The following is a 21,749-nucleotide window of genomic DNA, read 5'->3' on the forward strand; positions in this document are numbered from 1 at the left end:
CACTTAAATAAATTGCCAGAAATAGCCAAATTGCTCAATTTACCTTTAATAAATAAATATATATATATATATATATATATATATATATTTAAAAAATGGGTATTTATGTCTGTCATTGCGTCGTACATTTTTTTTCCTTTTATGGAAGGTTTTTTGTAGAGAATAAATGATGAAAAAACACTTAATTGAACAGTTTACAAGAGGAGAAAACATGAAAAAAATGAAAATGAAATTTTGAAACATAGTTTATCTTCAATTTCGACCCTTTAAAATTCAAAATTCAACCGAAAAAAATGAAGAGAAAAACTAGCTAATTCGAATCTTTTTCAAAAAAAGTAAAAAAATAATTTATGGAACATCATTAGTATTTTTTCTCGATTAAGATTAATTTTACAATTTTGATGACATGTTCTAAATAGGTTAAAATCCAATCTTCACTTTGTTAGAATATATAACAAATTGGACCAAGCTATATTTCTAATAAAGACAAATCATTATTTCTTCTAGATTTTCCAGAGCAAAAATTTTAAAAGGAATTTCAAAAGACTTTGAAATAAGATTTAAATTTGATTCTACAGATTTTCTAGGTTTGCCAGAATATATGTGTTTTAATTTGAATCATGATAAGTATGAAAAAATATTTCACAAATATTATTTGTTGAAAAAACAGAAGCTAAAAGGAAGAATTAAATTAAAATGTATTTAATATTGTTTACAATTCAAAAAATACATTTACCTGAACATTGATTTAAACTGTCAGGAAAGAAGAGGAAGGAAGTTAAAAGGTAAAACGGTATATGTGTTTAAAAATCCTAAAATCATTTTTAAGGTTGTATTTTTTCTCTAAAATTGTCTTTCTGAAAGTTATAAGAAGCTAAGTAAAAAAATAAATGAATTTTTTTAACAAGTGAAGACCAAGTCTTTAAAATATTTTCTTGGATTTTCAAATTCTATTTGAGTTTTGTCTCTCTTAGAATTAAAATGTCGAGCAAAGTGAGACCAGCTTGCTAGTAAATAAAAATTAAAAAATAGAGGCAGCTCCCTGGTAAGTGCTGCTAGTTGAGCTATTTTTAGAAACCGGGCGACTCATCTGGTCCTTACGGGCGACCTGGTGCCCGCGGGCACAGTGTTGGTGACCCCTGCTCTAACCACTAGGCCACTGAGTAGTATTTTGTTGAAGTATTAGTCAATAAACATATTTATAAAGGATCCTTGAAAAGTTGCTATTTTTAGAATATTAAAAAAAAATCTCACGTACCCCTTGGCATACCTTCAAGTACCCCCAGGGGTACGCGTACCCCCATTTGAGAACCACTGCTGTATATTTCACATGTTCAGCGACCGCTTTACGTGAATAGTCGAACAGCGCCTCACTGTGGCTAACGCCGGAATTGCTTATGCCGCGTTCATCAAACCTCGGAGTATAACAAAAGAACGAGGTCAAACCCGGATTATTGTTTTGACGCGTGCATTTTTACCGAATAGTTGAACCAGATCCATTTGAAAGAGCGCACATATAACATGACTTTCGACAATACGCCGTTTGATGTGACGTTTAATACTTACCATCTGCATCTATCGACGGATAACCAGAGCAACCAACATTTACTAAAATCCCGTGAACGCACCACACCGAGGGGGCCATCTGTATTCCTGACGAGGCGTCTCTCCGCGGCCATGGCAACACTCGCTTGAGTGGGGTTCCAAAAGACACCACAAACATATTTCACGCAGGTATGACGACTTTTATTTAGTTGTACACATTAATTACACGTCTTGTTGTTCTCTTTGTTCTTTTGACAGACGATAAGAGCGGTTGGCGTCTTCGTTAATAATCACCAGCCGGCTTGTTGTTGTGTTAGTAGGCCTAGAAGCCAGGCATGCTATTAGCAACAGCAGCTAGCTACATGAGCATGGATGGATGGGGCTAACAGGTGCATTCGTGTGCTACCTTATTATTTGGCTGTATGACAATGGCAGAACAGCATAAGTACAGTAATAACTATCAAAGTGAGCATCATTCTATGCGTAAATGCACACTCTCTGTATTGTATCCAATCCATAGTGCAGGTGTACCTAATGAAGTGCATATTCTCCCTGTGTTTTTTGTCATGCAGCTGTCATGCAACATGAATCTGTCCGAGATCTATGACAACGCCAAAAAGGGTCGCGAGTACGCTCTGCTGGGCAACTATGACTCCTCCACAGTCTACTACCAGGGCGTCCTCCAGCAGATCCACAAGCACTGCCAGACCCTCAGAGACCCAGCACTTAAAGTCAGATGGCAGCAGGTGGGGATCTTTTGCTTTTTTTTTTTTTCAATTCGATATTAACTCGTCGTTTTGGACATTTGTCCTCAGGTGAGACAGGAGCTGACCGAAGAGTGGGAGCAGATTACAAGTATCATGGGACTACTTGAAGCCTTCAAGTCAGAGAAGCCGGTGACAGTACAGGTCCCTCAGTCCGGAGGGAGTGGTACCGAGGAGCCTGCAGCATGGCCGCCGCCCACGCCGGCGGAGCACAGGTGAGTGCAAGCCGCAAAAATAAGGCCACTTTGGGCTTGAGCAATGTTTTAAAGGCTTACTGAAATGAGATTTTCTTATTTAAACGGGAATAGCAGGTCCATTCTATGTGTCATACTTGATCATTTCGCGATATTGTCATATTTTTGCTGAAAGGATTTAGTAGAGAACATCCACGATAAAGTTTGCAACTTTCGGTGTTAAGAGAAATGCCCTGCCTCTACCGGAAGTCGCAGATGATGAAGTCACCCGGGTGATGGCTCCTCACATATTCACATTGTTTTTAATGGGAGCCTCCAACAAAAAGTGCTATTCGGACCGAGAAAATGACAATTTCCACATTAATTTGAGCGAGGATGAAAGATTCGTGTTTGAGGATATTGATAGCGACAGACTAGAAAAAAAAAAGTAAAAAAAAAAAAGCGATTGTATTGGGACAGATTCTGATGTTTTTAGACACATTTACTAGGTTAATTCTGGGAAATCCCCTTATCTTTCTATTGTGTTGCTAGTGTTTTAGTGAGGTAAATAGTACCTGATAGTCGGAAGGGTGTCTCCACGGGTGTGTTGACGCGCAGTGTCTCAGGGGAGTCGACGGCAGCTATGGACGGCACAAGCTCAGCTTTTCTTCGGTAAGAACTGACTTTTTAACCACAATTTTCTCACCGAAACCTGCTGGTTGACATTTGGTAGGGATCCATGTTGGCTTGACCGCGCTCTGATCTATAGGAAAGTTTCACCTCCAGGAATTTTAAACAAGAAATCACCGTGTGTTTGTGTGGCTAAAGGTGAAAGCTTCCCAACTCTATCTTTCCACTGTGACTTCTCCAATATTAATTGAACAAATTGCAAAAGATTCAGCAACACAGATGTCCAAAATACTGTATAATTATGCCGTTAAAGCAGACGACTTTTAGCTGAGTGTGTGCACAGCACTTATACTTCCTAAAAACCTGTGACGTCTTGCGTACACGTCATCATTACACGACGTTTCGAAGACGAAACTCCCGGGAAATTCAAAATTGTAATTTAGTAAACTAAAAAGGCCGTATTGGCATGTGTTGCAATGTTAATATTTCATCATTGATGTATAAACAATCGTGGTGGGTAGTAGTGGGTGTCAGTAGGCCTTTAATGACCTTGTATAGTGGCTACAACTCTCATGGAAAGACGTACAAAAATACATTCTTCAGACAAACTAATCAAAATACAATAAAAAATAAACACCAACATGGTCTTATGTTCGGTGCCGCAACCACAAACTTGGACAGATGTGGTCGATAATTATGAATTTTGCCAGAGCCTCTGTGCTTTTTTGCTTTAATTGTGCTGTTCAGACACGTCCGTCAAGGTGTGACAGTGAGGACTCCAACTGCACTAAATGATTTATAGCAATCAAAAATAAAAAGGACACGGTAAGAAATTGCTAACTCTTAATAACATTAACAAGTAGTTCATCACCTCTATTAAATAAGTTTAATTACCGGTACATGTGTTTATTATCTTAATATATCTCCTCTAATTATTTAAAATGTTCCTCAAAAATATAATACTTAAAAAAATACATACAACATTTTCCCTCACACATTTACAACTTTTTAAAAGAATAATATTTTTTGAAATATGAATGAAAACAATTTCCCCTCAAAAATTTTAAATTCCAAAAAATGCAACTTAGTTTTTCAAAATATCCTACTTTTTTTTCTCAAAAATTTACAAAAACATTTCTCAAATATACAAAAAAATTCTTAAAAGTATACAAAGACGTTTAAAAAATATACAACATTGTTTTTCAAAATATTTTTTTTTCTCTAAATTTCACAAAAACATTTTGCGAATATACAAATATGTCAAAAATGTACAACTTAGTTTCTCAAATTATATGAAAAATTCTCAAAATTGCAAAAAAAACATTTTTCAATTATACAAAAAACGCTTAAAAGTATGCAACTTTGTATCATAAGAAAAACTAAAAATTCTCAAATGTATACACTTTTTTTTATAAATACCCACACTTTTCTAAAATATGCAATTTTGTTTTTAAAAATACAACTTTTCTCAGAAAATGCAATACATTTTGTCAAAAATACACAATTTAGTTTTTCAAAAATATACAACCGTTTTTCAAAAACACTAATCTTGGTTTCTTAAAATAAAATATAATTTTTCTTAAAGATTTACAGCTTAATTGTTAATATTGTAGCAATAGAAGTAGTATAATAGTTACACACTGACTAATCAACAGACAGCAGCATTTAGCTGCACCCTACACACATGCTCGTACAAATACATGATTTACTTGGAATAAACTACTGCAGTCAAGCAAATAGTTAGGATGATCCCCTGCTGCCCACAATATGGACTGGACTCTCATATTATTAACTCGATCCACTCCACATCCACTGCACCGGTTGCCAAGGGCGGGGTCCCCACATTTAGGGGCCCCTCCAAAGTTTCTTATTGTTTCTTAAGTTTTTTTCTCAGCCTGATGTGGGATGTTGTTGTGGCTCTTGCAGCTTTTTGATACACTTGTGATTAAGGGATATATAAATAAACTTTGATGGAATGATTGATTGGATTCCCACAGCCAAACTAAAACAGAAAAAATGGTGGAACGTTGGACTTGTGTTTTTTTTTGTTAACAAACTACTATCAACTTAGATACTTGCCAAAATTGAGTACATTCTTCCTTGTGCCGCTCAGTTTTTGTAAAGATTTTTGGCTGCTAGATAATATGTGCTAGTACGTATCCTTCATTGTTTTTATAATGGCTGACATAAAACACAACGGCTAGTAGGGTCCCAATACTTGTGCACAGCAATGTAATGACTCACAGACCAAGCCAGAAGAGCAACACCGGTCCAACAGACGAGACTAGAGGCATCATCACAAGACTGAGCAGTGTTGTGCGCATATGATCTACATCCTCTCAATGCTGCGTTGTTTGATTCCGGTAAATGTGTGTCCCCCTTAAGGAATCCCGTTGTCGGGAAGCGTCCCAGTAGCGGAGTGAAGCAGCAGAAGAAAGAGTCACCTGCTCTGCATCACAGAGGGGACAGTCAGGAAAGTCGTGGCCAGGCTAAGTCGAAAGGAGACAAGCCGGGAGTCCGAGATACTCGCAGCACAAAATCTAATGATGAGGTCAGTTTGGATGTAATGTAATGTAAGTAGCAGTTATAAGTTGAGAGACACTGCGTCTTGCTGTTTAGGCCATGTCCACACGAACAAGGAAAGCTTCAAAACCACATATTTGGGGTTAAAACAATCTCCATCCACACAAGTGTAGTTTTAAAACTGTACAAACACATTCACCTGCTGCCATGCACATTTTGTCCAATCAGAAGTTGGAAATAAAGCAGCAATAGCTGACTTGGTGGCATTACACCTCCTATTATGTTTATTTTGATTGACTTTAGACGTACAATGACATTATCTTTAAAAACAGCCTGCATGTACACAGAGCCCTGTGAACATTATTAAAGAGCGAATGCTCACCTGTGCTGCTGAAACCCTACACTCATAGAAAATAAAGTGTTCAGCAACATGGTGATGTATTTCCAGTGACGTGCTGTCAGGGGAAGCAAGTAAGGCAGGGCCTCACCTGCCACCAGGTGGCTTAACCATGATATGTTCCAAAACTAAGTAATAAAATAAAATAAGTTTAAATATTTCTCTTTTGGTTTATGCTTTCTATGGAATTTTGGTATTGTTCCTGTTTATTTTGATAATTTTCATAGTCAACATCGCGGAAATTCCATGTGTCCTGATCAAAACAATGCAGTAGATGAGAAGTGAGGCAGACACAGGCGGTGCATCCACGGCTACACACAGTGTGCATTGGGCATGCGTGCGAGGGGGTTCATGCTTGTTGCCACGTGGAAAAGGTAGGTCTTGAGGCAGCAAGTACCTCTGCCTCAAGGTAGGAGGCGATGTATTGTCAACTTGCAGTTCAATGCCTCAGCAGTACTCTGACTTGCCACACTGGGAGAAGTGGGGGCGCTCAAGCTAGCAGACACAGGTCTCTCCAGCATTTTTTTCTTTTCATTTTTTTTAACTGTATTTATAACAAACATGGCATTTTTATTAGAGTAAGCCAGCGTTTGTGGGTGTTTTTTTGTCAGATGCAAAAATATTGTTTAATTTCTTGGAATGAAATGGAATTAAATGTTTCTGCCAATATGGAGGATTATATGCTGTAACCAAGATTAAATACTTCTCTAAACTGGACTTTATGACAAAATGAATGCAATCATACAAAGTACGTTTTCATGGAGGATAGCTATTGCTGCTTCAGATATAAATACAGAAAGGTAAATTTCACACACAATACTTGATTTATTTTGTTAAAAGCAAATGGGACCAAAAAGTATTAAATAACAACTTTATCAAATAGTTTTTGGACCCATTTATCATATCATAATATAATTATGATAACGTTTTTATGAAAGCGAATAACTCCCTTTTTTTCCCTGTAACTCTAATGTGCAACTTAAATCAACAATGACTAGAGCTGCACATAAAAAAAAAAATTTAAAAAAGAAAAAAAAGTATGTATGCCTCACCTGGTGTTTAGTTCACCGCACGTCACTGTGTATTACGTGTGCAGTGAAGTGTACTTTATTTCTAAAATCATGAAGCACTAACGAGCCCAGGAAACCATTTTGCATGTTTAAGGGAATTATACAGAATTAATCATGGATATAGTGATATGTTACATGTGTAATGAAGTTCAAGTTAAAGTACCACTGAGTCACACACACACTAGGTGTGGTAAAATTACCCTCTGCATTTGACCCATCCCCTCGTTTCACCCCCTGGGAGGTGAGAGGAGCAGTAAGCAGCAGCGGTGGCTGTGCTCGGGAATCATTTTGTTGATCTAACCCCCAATTCATACCCTTTATGCTGAGTGCCCAGCAGGGAGGTAATGGGTCCCATTTTTATAGTCTTTGGTATGACTCGGCCGGGGTTTGAACTCAAGACCCACCGATTTCAGGGCGGACACTCTAAACACAAGGCCACTGAGCATGTTTTTAATTGTATATTTTCTTTAACATCAGTAAACACTACAAGAAGGATACATTATGTTTTTATTTTAGTTGTTTGGTCGCTTTTTACACGCGAGCACAGTTGCATCCGGCTCTATCTACAAAAAATAGCAGCAAGACACGTAAGTGTACCTTCATGATTTTTCGTTAAACAAAGACTACAAACATAAGATAATGTTGCACCTTTCTTATGACACAGAGCAAAAAGTCTTGCTTGTCAAAGTTGTCCCTTCAGGGGGAAATTCCACAGGGATCGTATCCAAAACAGTTGACAGCACTTTTTTATGTGTGTTTTTCATTAATGTTGAGTGAAAAGAGCAGCATGTTTACGTTGAAACATACAGTAATTCCTCTTTTAGTGTGTTTCAAGGCAGCAAGGCAGTGTTGTTGAGCTTGGAAATGACAGCGCACAACGGTGACGTCGTCAGAAGTCTCCGTTTGTGTACACACATACGCTAAGCGGAAAGTTTTCGATCTCTACATTTTGGCCAGCGTTTGTAAAAGTCTGCGTTTTTAAAGACAAAAGTATGCATCTCCGTGTACCTAAACGCAGAGATAAGTATGCGTTTATGAAGTATCTGCGTTCATGTGGACATGGCCTAAAAGACAAGTTGTGTACAAACCTGTAGACATTTAAACACAAACAAACACAGCACTTGCTTTTTTTCCCCCATTAGTGGAAGAAAGGTGAAAAAGACCAGAAAAAGTTTGATGGCGGTGGACATGACAACGAACTGGTGGAGTCACTGGAGCGAGACATCGTGTCTCGCAACTTGAATGTACACTGGTATGACCGCACGCACACACACACATTTGTTACTCGTACTGACAGAATTCCCCGGCTAGGAACGACATAGCTGATCTGGAGGACGCCAAGAAGTTGCTGAGAGAAGCTGTGGTGCTGCCCATGTGGATGCCCGACTTCTTCAAGGGTATTCGACGGCCCTGGAAGGTACGCATACAGTAAACACATTGATATTATTTGTCTAATAGATATAATTTCTTTCATGACAGGGCGTGTTAATGGTGGGCCCGCCAGGTACAGGAAAGACCATGTTAGCTAAAGCCGTGGCGACGGAATGTGGGACGACGTTCTTCAACATGTCCTCGTCCACGCTCACTTCAAAATACCGCGGCGAATCGGAGAAACTTGTGCGCCTGCTCTTTGAAATGGTAAATAAATACGGTCTGACTCTTTGGGTTCCGAATGGTTCAATCCGAGTCCGATTCCTGCGGCGATGATTCGATTCAAAATTGATTCTCCATTCCACGATTCTCAATTCAAACCGATTCTCGCAATGTATTATTTAGTATTATTATTATAATGAATCTATTTCAAAACATGAAGATGGCCTAAAACATCTATTAAAAAATGTATTGTTATTTTAAAAAAAAAAAGATTTTTGAAAATTAGACCTGCTCAGTGGCCTTGTGGTTAGAGTGCCCGCCCTGAAACTGGAAGGTTGTGAGTTCAAACCCCGGCTGAGTCATACCAAAGACTATAAAAGTGAGACCAATTACCTCCCTGCTTGGCACTCAGCATCAATGGTTGGAATTGGGGTTTAAATCACCAAATATTTCCAGAGCGCGGCCACCGCTGCTGCTCACTGATCCCCTCACCTCCCAGAGGTTGAACAGGATAATTTCACCACACCTAGTGTGTGTGACTATCGTTGGGAATTTAACTTTAACTTTTAACTCATTAATTGATTTAGAATCGGGATGAATAAGAATTGTAATTCAGATGTGAATCAATTGTTTTGTGCACCTTGAGTAATGAATATAAATAATGTGATAAACACTTGTGATAAGAGTCCGGTGTTTGTACTGTTCATACAGGCCCGCTTCTACGCGCCCACCACCATCTTCATCGATGAGATCGACTCCATCTGTAGTAGGAGAGGAACGTCAAATGAACACGAAGCGAGCCGTAGGGTCAAATCCGAGCTTTTGATTCAAATGGATGGTAAGCGAGGTTCTGTTCTGTTCACATCCCATGTCCAATTATGGGAGAGTTTAATGTTGGTCTCGTGCAGGTGTGGGAGGCGCCCAGGACAGCGACGACCCTTCCAAGATGGTGATGGTGCTCGCCGCCACCAACTTCCCCTGGGACATCGACGAGGCACTGCGGCGGCGACTGGAGAAGCGGATCTACATCCCTCTGCCAACAGGTGACTCTTTCAATTGCGCACATTTCAAGCGTAATATTTGACGGTACTACTTCCACGCGTTGGTCACTCATAGGCCTGAGTCCATAAGTCAATTTATTGAACCATAAATTAAATTGAGGTCGATAACTCTGCTGGCATCGATATATTGCTGTGTGTGTGTTTGGTTTCTCCGTCTCTCGCTGCAAACGGGGAGAAAGAGGTCTTATGTTTATTAACCAGTAGAATTACCTGAACAAGGTGAGCCCTCTTTTCAATCATCCACAATCTTTGTCTTGGTGGACGGAGAGCAGGACCGCTAGCTTTCGCACACAGGGTTTACGGACATCGCCTCCCCACTCGCGACCCGCTAGTGAGAGGTTTTGCAAAGTACCAACCCAGCAGTCACAAGAAATTGATACAACATCAATTAAACATACACTATATTGCCAAAAGTTTTTGGCCACCTGCCTTGACTCACATATGAACTTGTAAAGTGCCATCCCATTCCTAACCCATAGGGTTCAATATGATGTTGGTCCACCTTTTGCGACTGTCACAACTTCAATTCTTTTGGGAAGGCTGTCCACAAGATTGCGGAGTGTGTTTATAGGAATTTTCGACCGTTCTTCCAAAAGCACATTGGTGAGGTCACACACTAATGTTGGTCGAGAAGGCTTGGCTCTCAGTCTCCGTTCTAATTCATCCCAAAGGTGTTCTATTGGGTTCAGGTCAGAACTCTGTGCAGGCCAGTCAAGTTCATCCACACCACACTTTGTCATTCATGTCTTTATGGAGCTTGCTTTGTGCACTGGTGCACAGTCATGTTGGAAGAGAAAGAGGCCCGCTCCAAATGGTTCCCACAAGGTTGGAAGCATGGAATTGTCCAAAATGTTTTGGTGTCCTGGAGCATTTAAAGTTCCTTTCACTGGAACTCAACTCCTGAAAAACAACCCCACACCATAATTCCTCCTCCACCAAATTTCAAACTCAGCACAATGCAGTCCTAATTGTACTGTTCTCCTCGCAACCTCCAAACCCAAACTCGTCCATCAGATTGCCGGATGGAAAAGAGTGATTCATTACTCCAGAGAACGCGTCTCCACTGCTCTAGAGTCCAGTGGCGACGTGCTTTACGCCACTGCATCCGACTCAGTTGCTGCTCCTCGGCCATGGCTCAGTTGCTGCCGCTCGGCCATGGAAACCCATTCCATGAAGCTCTCTACATACTGTACGTGGGCTAATTGGAAGGTGACATTAAGTTTGGAGCTCTGTTGCAGCTGACTGTGCAGAAAGTTGGAGACCTCTTTGTGCTTCAGCATCCGCTGACCCCTCTCTTGTCAGTTTACATTGCCTACCACTTGGTGGCTGAGTTGCTGTTGTTCCCAAACTTTCATTTTCTTATAATAAAGCGGACGGTTGATTTTTGGAATATTTAGGAGGGAGGAAACACCACGACTGGATTTGTTGCACAGGTGGCATCCTGCGACAATTCCACGCTGGAAATCACTGAGCTCCTGAGAGCGGCCCATCCTTTCACAAATGTTTGTAGAAACAGTCTTAATGCCTAAGTGCTTGTTTTTATACAACTGTGCCCGGGCCAAGCAATTAGGACACCTGATTCTGATCATTCTGATGAGTGGCCAAATACTTTTGGCAATATAGTGTATTTGTCCTTTTAAAACTGACTTTGAAACAACACTGCCAAAATAGTTGTATTTGTAAATCGAGACAACATGGACCAACAATGACCAAATTTTGATGGTCAAATCAACGTCACAAACTGACACATAAACGTCGTTAAAAGGTATGTCGTTCGAATGTAAAGTTTGAGTTGCTCAACGGCAGGACCTAATTCAACAAGTTCTCGACATTGTTTTAATGTCTTCGGCCTGCTGGGAATAATTAAGTGGAAACAATATGATTACAAAGACAAATGTCCCATTCTGGTAATATTTAGCTTCAAACCGGATGGGCAATTTGAGCCAATCAACACTAACAAGCAGGAGTGCCGTGAAGTCAACAAAAAAAAGACAACGCCCAACCTAATTATTCCAACTGGGGGGAAAAAGCACTTCTGTCAAGAGTTAGTTGTAGACTAACCCCAAGATGCAGAGATGGGGGCAGGCATGGAGTGAGAAAACATGATTTAATAAAAATACTACAACAAGAACAAACCAAAGGGGTACAACAAAAAACACGCACGTAGGCGGAAAACAAACTAAGAGAGCTAGCATGAGAGCTAGAAAATAAACGCAACTTAGCATGGAAGCTAGCAAAAACAAAAAGGGGCATAGCGTGACAGCTAGCAGGTATCAAGCAGAAAACAGAAGTTGTACATGTAATATGAAAACAAACTTGGAAGCAGGGAACAAAAGGCAGTTAGCTAAAAACCACAATCAAATGTAGCTTACTGCAACGCTGCATTGACAGGACATGATACGACACGACAGGTATCAACGACAAGAGCAACAAGAAGTGACAATACAATAATCCAGCACTGACTGGAAGACAAAGCAGGTACAAATAGGAGTGGGCTGATTGACACCAGGTGTGGCCAGGTGCCAATCAGCCGCATCTTAGGGGAAAACAGTGCACAGGGAAAAAAACAGGAAACAGACTAAATAAGAGCGCTGACAGGAACTAAAAAACAGGAAATATTAAACACACACAGAGGAAAAACTAAAACACAAACAAACAGTCAGTGGCAAGCCTGACAACTGTAAGATGGTCACTATTGATTCAAGTTGAATTTTTGCTTACAGAGATGAAATACAAACTGTATATATATATATATATATATATATATATATATATATATATATATATATATATATATATATATATATATTGTTTATTTATTTAGGATAGCCAAAAGTTATTTGCCTTCTAGGGACGGCGTGGCGCAGTGGGAGAGTGGCCGTGCGCAACCCGAGGGCCCCTGGTTCAAATCCCACCTAGTACCAACCTCATCACGTCCGTTGTGTCCTGAGCAAGACACTTCACCCTTGCTCCTGATGGGTGCTGGTTGGCGCCTTGCATGGCAGCTCTCTCCATCAGTGTGTGAATGTGTGTGTGAATGGGTAAATGTGGAAGTAGTGTCAAAGCGCTTTGAGTACCTTGAAGGTAGAAAAGCGCTATACAAGTACAACCCATTTATTTATTTATTTAATGACAGTACAATGGTAAAAAACTCTACTTTAATGAGGAATAAAAGTTGATAATCTTTTAAATGGTTACTTGCATTATTGTTGTATATTATGCTTACTTACATTAGTGCTTGATTTGGTCACAAAATAATGCTGATAATAATACTGTCTGTCAGCAATAATATATGGGAAAATATATCATCCAGCAAAATTTGTTATCGGCCCTGGCCGAGTCACTCCAGCTTGTGTCGGTGACCTCGTCAAGTCACCGTGTTGCCATTATCGCTAGAAAATGTCTGCTTAAAGGGGTTCAAAGTTACACTTTTTCAACAAAAAAATATAACACTCATCGACTGACTGGTTTAACATAGCACATATGTTTTTTAATGTCTCAATTTTTCACATTTACTAATTATATTTATTAGAAAATGCTCGTCGGTCTGAGGAATTTGTTTGGCATTCAGGCTTGTCGCTCACTGCTGTGTCGTGCACACGTGCACACAAATAAGCAGTCCCAGAGAAGCAACTCACAACTGACAGTCATGTTGTTACGATAGCTCAGGGGTGTCCAAAGTGGGGCCTGAGGGCCTTTCTTGGCCTGCTGCTAGTTTTTTATTGCCGTTGTTCTGAATATTAAATACATTTATCATCAAGGAGGTATATTAGATATAATACTAACCAGTATTTAATTTGTCACCCTTAAAATGAAAGATAAGAAGTATATATATTTTTTTTCATATAGCTCAGCATATACTGATGTACATTAAATTGGTTTGGCTCCCTGCATTCTCTCATTTTTTTTTTGGGACTACGCATTCAATGATAGCTAATGTAAGTAACTAAACTTAGCTAAATGGCTATCATTAGTTAACAACACACAGAACAGATGTATATACGTTCAATGACAGCTAATGTTAGGAGATAAACTTAGCTGAATGGCTATCATTAGTTAACAACACACAAAGTAAATGTCTGTACGTTCGATGATAGCTCATGTTAGTAGTTAAACTTAGCTGATTTGTTATTATTAGCTAATGACACACAAAGCTAATGTTAGTAGCTAAACTTAGTTGAACCATTATCATTAGCTAACAAAACACAAAGCTCATGTCTATACATTCAATGATAACCACAATAGTTGGAATGTTAAAAGAGTTAGAATTTCCAGGAAAAACGGAATTTGGTTTGGAACTTGGGGAAAGTGTTAGTTTGAATGTCCAGGATGAGTGGAACGTGTTGATGTTGGAATGGTTTGAATAGGTTGAAAAATGTGGAAATTGTGCAACCTGGAAAAAATTCCCATTGATGAAAGTGTTAGTTTGAATGTCCAGGTTGAGTGGAACGTGGTGATGTTGGAATGGTTTGAATAGGTTGAAAAATGTGGGAATTGTTCAACCTGGAAAAATGTCCCATTCATTTCAATAGGAATTTCATGGATATTTGTGAAATTCGGGAAAAGGGGGGATTTTTTTGAAAATACTATAAAATGTGAATATTCTGAATGAGTCTTGTCGTAGGGATTTTTCAAAACGGTTGGGATGATTTCCTGCTAGCTCCACTATGGACGGGACTCTCGCTACTATATTGGATCCACTTTGGACTGGACTCTCACCGTTATGTTGGATCCACTATGGATTGGACTTTCTCAATATCATGTTAGACCCGCTCGACATCCATTGCTTTCGGTCCCCTGGGGTGGTGGTGGTGGGGGTTGCCCACATATGCGGTCCTCTCCAAGGTTTCTCATACTCATCATTGTCACTGTCACCGACGTCCCACTGGGTATGAGTTTTTCCTTGCCCTTGTGTGGGCTCTGTACCGAGAATGTCGTTGTGGTCTGTGCAGCCCTTTGAGACACTAGTGATTTAGGGCTACAGGGGGTCTGTAATTTTCATCATAGCTACACTTCAACTGTTAGAGACAAAATGTGAAAAAAAATCGAGGAATTCACATTGTAGGAATTTTAAAGAATTTATTTGTAAATTATGGTGGAAAATAAGTATTTGGTCACTTCAAACAAGGAAGATCTCTGGCTCTCACAGACCTGTAACTTCTTCTTTAAAGGCCTACTGAAACCCACTACTACCGACCACGCAGTCTGATAGTTTATATATCAATGATGAAATATTAACATTGCAACACATGCCAATGCAGCCAGTTTAATTTACTAAATTGCAATTTTAAATTTCCTGAGGAGTTTCTTGTTGAAAACGTCGCGGAATGATGACGCGTGCGCGTGACGTCACGGACTGTCAGGACATAGCGCAGCACCGTTTGCTGCTAAAAGTCGTCTCTTTTCATCGCGCAATTAAACAGTATTATGGACATCTGTGTTGCTGAATCTTTTGCAATTTGTTCAATTAATAATGGAGAAGTCAAAGTAGAAAGATGGAGTTGGGAAGCTTTAGCCTTTAGCCACACAAACACACAGTGATTCCTTGTTTAAAATTCCCGGGGGTGAAGCTTTACTATGGATCAGAGCAGTCAAGCGAACATGGTTCCCGACTACTTGTCAACCGGCAGGTTTCGGTGAGAAAATTGTGGTAAAAAGTTGCCTCTTACCGGATATCAGCTGAGCTTGCGCCGTCCATGCAGCTGCCGTCGACTTCCCTCAGAGACTGGCCTCAAGACACCCGTGGACACACCCTTCCGACTATCAGGTACTATTTAATCTCACTAAAACACTAGCAACACAATAGAAAGATAAGGGATTTCCCAGAATTATCCTAGTAAATGTGTCTAAAAACATCTGAATTTGTTCCAATGCAATCGCCTTTTTTTTTTAACTTAATTTTTTATTTTTATTTTATTTTTCTAGTCCTTCGCTATCAATATCATCATCCACAAATCTTTCATCCTCGCTCAAATTAATGGGGAAATTGTCGTTTTCTCGGTCCGAATAGCTCTTGCTGCTGGAGGCTCCCATTATAAACAATGTGTGGACGTGAGGAGCCCTCACCCTTGTGACGTCATCGTCTGCGACTTCCGGTAAAGGCAAGGCTTTTTTATCAGCACCAAAAGTTGCGAACTTTATCGTCGATGTTCTCTACTAAATCCTTTCAGCAAAAATATGGCAATAACGGGAAATGATCAAGTATGACACATAGAATGGACCTGCTATCCCCGTTCAAATAAGAAAATCTCATTTCAGTAGGCCTTTAAGAAGCTCTTCTGTCTTCCACTCGTTACCTGTATTAATGGAACCTTTTTGAACTCGTTATCTGTATAAAAGACACCTGTCCACAGCCTCAAACAGTCAGACTCCAAACTCCACTATGGCCAAGACCAAAGAGCTGTCAAAGGACACCAGGAAAATAATTGTAGACCTGCACCAGACTGGGAAGAGTGAATCTACAATAGGCAAGCAGCTTGGTGTGAAAAAAATCAACTGTGGGAGCAATTATCAGAAAATGGAAGAGATATAAGACCACTGATAATCTCCCTCGATCTGGGGCTCCACGCAAGATGTCATCCCGAGGGGTCAAAATGATCATGAGAACGGTGAGCAAAAATCCCAGAACCACATGGGGGGACCTGGTGAATGACCTGCAGAGAGCTAGGACCAAAGTAACAAAGGTTACCATCAGTAACACACTACGCTGACAGGGAATCAAATCCTGCAGTGCCAGATGTGCCCCCCTGCTTAAGCCAGTGCATGTCCAGGCCCGTCTGAAGTTTGCCAGAGAGCACATGGATGATACAGCAGAGGATTGGGAGAATGTCATTTGGTCAGATGAAACCAAAATAGAACTTTTTGGTATAAACTCAACTCTTCGTGTTTGGAGGAAGAAGAACACTGAGTTGCATCCCAAGAACACCATACCTACTGTGAAGCATGGGGGTGGAAACATCATGCTTTGGGGCTGTTTTTCTGCTCAGGGGACAGCACGACTGATCCGTGTTAAGGAAAGAATGAATGGGGCCATGTATCGTGAGATTTTGAGCCAAAACCTCCTTCCATCAGTGAGAGCTTTGAAGATGAAACATGGCTGGGTCTTCCAGCATGACAATGATCCCAAACACACCGCCCGGGCAACGAAGGAGTGGCTCCGTAAGAAGCATTTGAAAGTCCTGGATTCGCCTAGCCAGTCCCCAGACCTTAACCCCATAGAAAATCTGTGGAGGGAGTTGAAAGTCCATGTTGCTCAGCGACAGCCCCAAAACATCACTGCTCTCAAGAAGATCTGCATAGAGGAATGGGCCAAAATACCAGCTACTGTGTGTGCAAACCTGGTAAAGACCTATAGTAATCGTTATACCTCTGTTATTGCCAACAAAGGTTATATTACAATGTATTGAATTGAATTTTTGTTATTGACCAAATATTTATTTTCCACCATAATTTACAAATAAATTCTTTAAAATTCTTACAATGTGAATTCCTGGATTTTTTTTTTTCACATTCTGTCTCTCACAGTTGAAGTGTACCTATGATGAAAAGTACAGACCTCTGTCATCATTTTAAGTGAGAGAACTTGCACAATTGGTGGCTGACTATCAATCAATCAATCAATGTTTGCTTATATAGCCCTAAATCACTAGTGTCTCAAAGGGCTGCACAAACCACCACGACATCCTCGGTAGGCCCACATAAGGGCAAGGAAAACTCACACCCAGTGGGACGTCGGTGACAATGATGACTATGAGAACCTTAGAGAGGAGGAAAGCAATGGATGTCGAGCGGATCTAACATGATACTGTGATTGATTGATTGAAATGTTGCATTTTGAATTGAGAAATGGTATTACGGAATTGCTGCAATTTCAGGAAAACCGAGAAATCTTCCAGTTAAAAAAACAACTTTGTTGCCTGTCCTGATTAAGAGGAATGTTTTGACGGTGAAACGATTGAAGTAGGTTGAAAAATGTGGAAAAAGTATTCAACAGAAAAAAGGGTGAAAATCGTGAATTCTGAGAATTCCTGGAAAATTTTTGAACGTGGAAAAACGATAGTTTGAATGTTCAGGATGAGTGGAATATGTTGAAGGTGGAATGGTTGTAATCGCTTGAAAAAGTGGAAATGGTTGAAGTTTGGAAAATGGCCAATTCATTTTTGCATGGGAAAAATGTCCCGAGAAACTGGGAATTCTGGGAATGTTTGGAATTTGTCAAGGGAAAGCCTGCGACCGAACAGTTTGAAGTAGAAATGGTTTGAATTGGATGGAAAATGTGAACGTTAGCGCGTGCCAAAATCTGTAGGAAAAAGAAGAAGAAGAAGACAAAGAAGAAGAAGAAAAAAATGTGTGTGAATGCTTTGGAGCATTCACACAATGACAGACAAAGCTAATGTATATACATTCAATGATAGCTAATGTTAGGAGCAGGACTTGACAAAGTCGCCATCATTAGCTAAAACCACACAAAGCAAATGTGTGTACGTTTGTGTTAAGTTCAGGCGTAATTGACGTCATTATGTACCAAAAGCCCCACAAAGGGCTGGATTAAATATATTTAACACTTTGGAAAGTTAGGGCCCTCTCGAAATCCACATAAAGGCTGCAAACAGCCCCTTTGGGTTGACGTTGACCAAATTTGTCAGCATAAAATTTGAGAACCAAAGAGTTCATTTCTAAGAAATATCGGTCTGTTTGTGTTGTAGTATTGTTTACTTCATCAATGTTGCTATGGAGCGTAAAATGACAACAGCGACATTAACTTGTGTCTAGTTAGTTCCCTGATTCAGTCCAGAGAAAAGTAACCTTCAAAATAAAAGCATGACAGTAATAATGTGGATTCTACCACAGCAACTAACACAATTCACCCATTTTATTTATTTAGTATAGTTAGCTACCGTAAGAAAGATTTGTGTTCAAAACCTTTATTGTCATGGTAGCCAGGACATACACCAACAGTACAGCAGTAGCTTTGTAAGATAAAAGTAGAAAGTTATATAAAAACACAAAAAATATGCACAAATGGAGCAAAACCATGTCAACTAAGTGCCAAAGATTCAAAAATCATTTAGTATCGCCAATTGTTGTTATGTCTCTGGCCAAAGTCACTACAAAACACCTACTCAGAAGCCTAGTGGTTAGAGTGTCTGCTCTGAGATCAGCAGGTTGTGAGTTCAAACCCCGGCCGAGTCATACGAAAGATTATAAAAATGGGACCCATTACCTCCCTGCTTGGCACTCAGCGTCAAGGGTTGAAATTGGGGGTTAAATTACCAAAAATGATTCCCAGGCGTGCCATTGCTGCTGCTCCCTGCTCCCCTCACCTCCCAGGAGGTGAACAAGGGGATGGGTCAAATGCAGAGGACACATTTCACCACACCTACTGTGTGTGTGACAATCCTTGGTACTTTAACTTTAAGTTAACTTTAAAAAATGTATATAGAAATGTAATCCAGGGGTGTCAAAGGTACAGGTACAGGTTTTTTACCAGCAAGATGAGTTTGCTAATTGTAAGAATGAGCCGAATTGTTTTAATAAAAGAAACCGCTGTTCTAAATGTGTCCCTTAGATGTTGCAATAGCAATTATTTGTATCTTTGTAGATGATGCTACATATGTAAAAAAATACAAATAAACCACATGTTAGTGCACCAGTCGAGGAAAATGAGCAAACTACATCAATAACATTCTGTAATTTGATTTAGATTTATTTTTTATTTTTATCTTGATAGATTGAAAATTAACACCAATGAGTTGACTGATGAACATTATCACATCATTTATTCAGAAAGTATAAATATGGACAAGACTACTATCAACTGCAACTGTAAGTGTAAAAATAACAACAACATTATGATTTGTACATTTTCAGAATGTACATGTTCTATTTTTTAACAAAGAAAACAATCTGAGGGTGTCTTTATTTTTAAGTTATCGTGCCATGATTTTTACCAGTCCGGCCCACTCGGGAGTAGATTTTTCTCCAAGTGGCCCATGATCTAAAATGAGTTTGACACCCCTGATGTAATCGATTATTATTTTTAATAATAATGGCGAAGGAAATGCTGTTGGGGTGCATTTTTGTTCTCATATCTCTTAACAATACTGTATGTGTGCAATGGTTTGTTTTTTGTGCTTAGCTGTGGGTCGCACTGAGCTTTTGAAGATCAACTTGCGGGAGGTGGAATTGGCCGCTGATGTCGACCTTGATCACATAGCGAAGAAGACAGAAGGCTACTCCGGGGCGGACATCACCAACGTCTGCAGGTTTGTCCGGCATATACAGTAGATGGCAAAAGAAGCACAGATTCTCGATAGTTTAGGACTTTTTTTGTGTCGTTTACTGCAGAGACGCGTCAATGATGGCCATGCGTCGGCGCATCCAAGGCCTGAGCCCCGAGGAGATCCGAGCGCTGTCCAAAGAAGAGCTGCAGATGCCCGTGAAGATGGAGGACTTCAGCTTGACACTAAAAAAGATCTCCAAATCCGTCTCCGCGGCAGACCTGGAAAGATACAAAGCTTGGATGTCGGAATTTGGGTCGGGATAGAGAAAGGAAAGAACTTAAATCCCATGTGCGCCTGAATCTTCATCCTAGCTGTTAATGAATACAAAACCAGTGTTTACATTCTCAACCCATTTATTTAAAAAAATAATGATTGAATGTTGGTGTTATAATGTCTAACATAACACTAATTTATCCTGTGTCCACGAAGGATGGACATTTTCTTGATTGACGACATGGACGATGGATGTTACGTAGCAGATGAGAGTGAATGAGCAGCGCCTCTGCTGGTTGCACTCTATTTGAACTCAATCGGTTCCAGACACAATGGATCAATAATCAATTCCACGCAATCAACAAATTCTTAAACAACATTACGACCATGGTGAATGTCCACTGTCTAATGATATAAGAGTGTTTGTTGTTTACGTTTTTTTCTAGATATCTGAAGAGACACATTAAATTAATACTACCATACATTTATACAGTAAATTTTGTTTTTATTTTGTTACTGCTTGTGAGCTATCTATCAGGACAACGAGATACTCCATTTGATGTTCCTATAATTGCTGGCCCTAATTGGTCGTTGAAACAAAAACAAGGTACATATTTTTGTTTGCTCTTTTCATTTCTATAATCAGGCATTTAGAGCTCTTGATTAGTTAATTCATTAAACACTGTGGCTAGCCATGAGTGATGTCCTACTTAGTCCGACTTCAACAAATACCTCTCAAAATACCATATTTTATTTTGCCACATGGCCACGGCTTGTGAAATACTATACAAATACACACTTGCGCCCTACTGGGCATTGAATTAACTCAATTTGTCACTATTGTACCAAAAGGGCTTTTTTTTGGCGTGTTTGAAAATCAATGAACCCGTAGTACTGTCAAAATAAAAATAATTGTAAAAAATACATATTGAATGTGAAAAAATATATTTGAACTCACTATACCGCTTGTGTAAGTGGCAAGAAAACCATTATATTTGCCACCTAATCAACGTTTTGCTCCGCTACTTTGGTGGTTAAAAAAGTGAGTACCGCTGATTTCTCCGTTGGCCGGGTATGGCTCCGGTGCCACATTCTGTTTTCGTAAAACACAACTTGTGATTGGATACCCGGGAGTGTAAAGTGAGTATCGCAACTGTCTGTTAATTGAATGTCCTCCGTTCGTTAAACTGCACAACCGCTGCTAATGTCAGGTCAGAAGGCCTCCGGCGGAATTCATACAGCACTGGCAACTAGCTAGCTGAATTCTGATTGGATAAAAGCTCTAACTTAAAAGAGCAACACTTGAGCCTAATACGGCTTGAAGGGAATATGATGAATAATTTTATATATTTATGGAAAGTCAATTAGAAATAAAATGTTATTAAGTAATGATCATGATTTATGTTGCTGGCCCTGACGGCACACCACTGATTAAACTTAACCAAATATAAAACCGCAAAGACCTAGCACAGTAGCAAAAAAATAAGGTGACCTCGT

The 21,749-nt window shown here is 39.6% G+C and overlaps 1 protein-coding gene across 4 annotated transcripts; it reads left to right on the top strand.

Annotated features, from left to right (window-relative positions):
- Nucleotides 1-1,417: 1,417 nt before the first annotated feature.
- katnal1 (katanin p60 subunit A-like 1) lies at nt 1,418-20,740 on the top strand. Of its 4 annotated transcripts, none has more exons than XM_061879816.1 (12): nt 1,418-1,734; nt 1,804-2,010; nt 2,118-2,291; nt 2,361-2,524; nt 5,498-5,663; nt 8,245-8,354; nt 8,414-8,519; nt 8,582-8,740; nt 9,407-9,533; nt 9,604-9,738; nt 19,895-20,021; nt 20,104-20,740. In XM_061879816.1, the coding sequence occupies exons 3-12, from the start codon at nt 2,130-2,132 to the stop codon at nt 20,300-20,302; spliced, it is 1,455 nt and encodes a 484-aa protein (XP_061735800.1). In that variant the 5' UTR covers nt 1,418-1,734; nt 1,804-2,010; nt 2,118-2,129; the 3' UTR covers nt 20,303-20,740. The 4 variants fall into 4 exon arrangements, with proteins under 4 accessions (XP_061735800.1, XP_061735801.1, XP_061735798.1 ...); XM_061879817.1 differs by having other exon boundaries at nt 1,863-2,010; XM_061879814.1 differs by lacking the exon at nt 1,804-2,010 and having other exon boundaries at nt 1,420-1,734.
- The last annotated feature ends 1,009 nt before the right edge of the window (nt 20,741-21,749 follow it).

Source organism: Nerophis ophidion, linkage group LG19, assembly GCF_033978795.1.
Source record: "Nerophis ophidion isolate RoL-2023_Sa linkage group LG19, RoL_Noph_v1.0, whole genome shotgun sequence".
Classification (NCBI taxonomy): Eukaryota; Metazoa; Chordata; class Actinopteri; order Syngnathiformes; family Syngnathidae; genus Nerophis; species Nerophis ophidion.

Coding starts and splice junctions, on each gene's coding strand:
- katnal1 (XM_061879813.1), top strand. CDS start 2,112: ATGCAGCTGTCATGCAACATGAATCTGTCCGAGATCTATGACAACGCC. Junction 8,741..9,406: donor TGCGCCTGCTCTTTGAAATG/GTAAATAAATAC, acceptor CTGTTCATACAG/GCCCGCTTCTACGCGCCCAC. Junction 9,739..19,894: donor CTACATCCCTCTGCCAACAG/GTGACTCTTTCA, acceptor TTTTGTGCTTAG/CTGTGGGTCGCACTGAGCTT.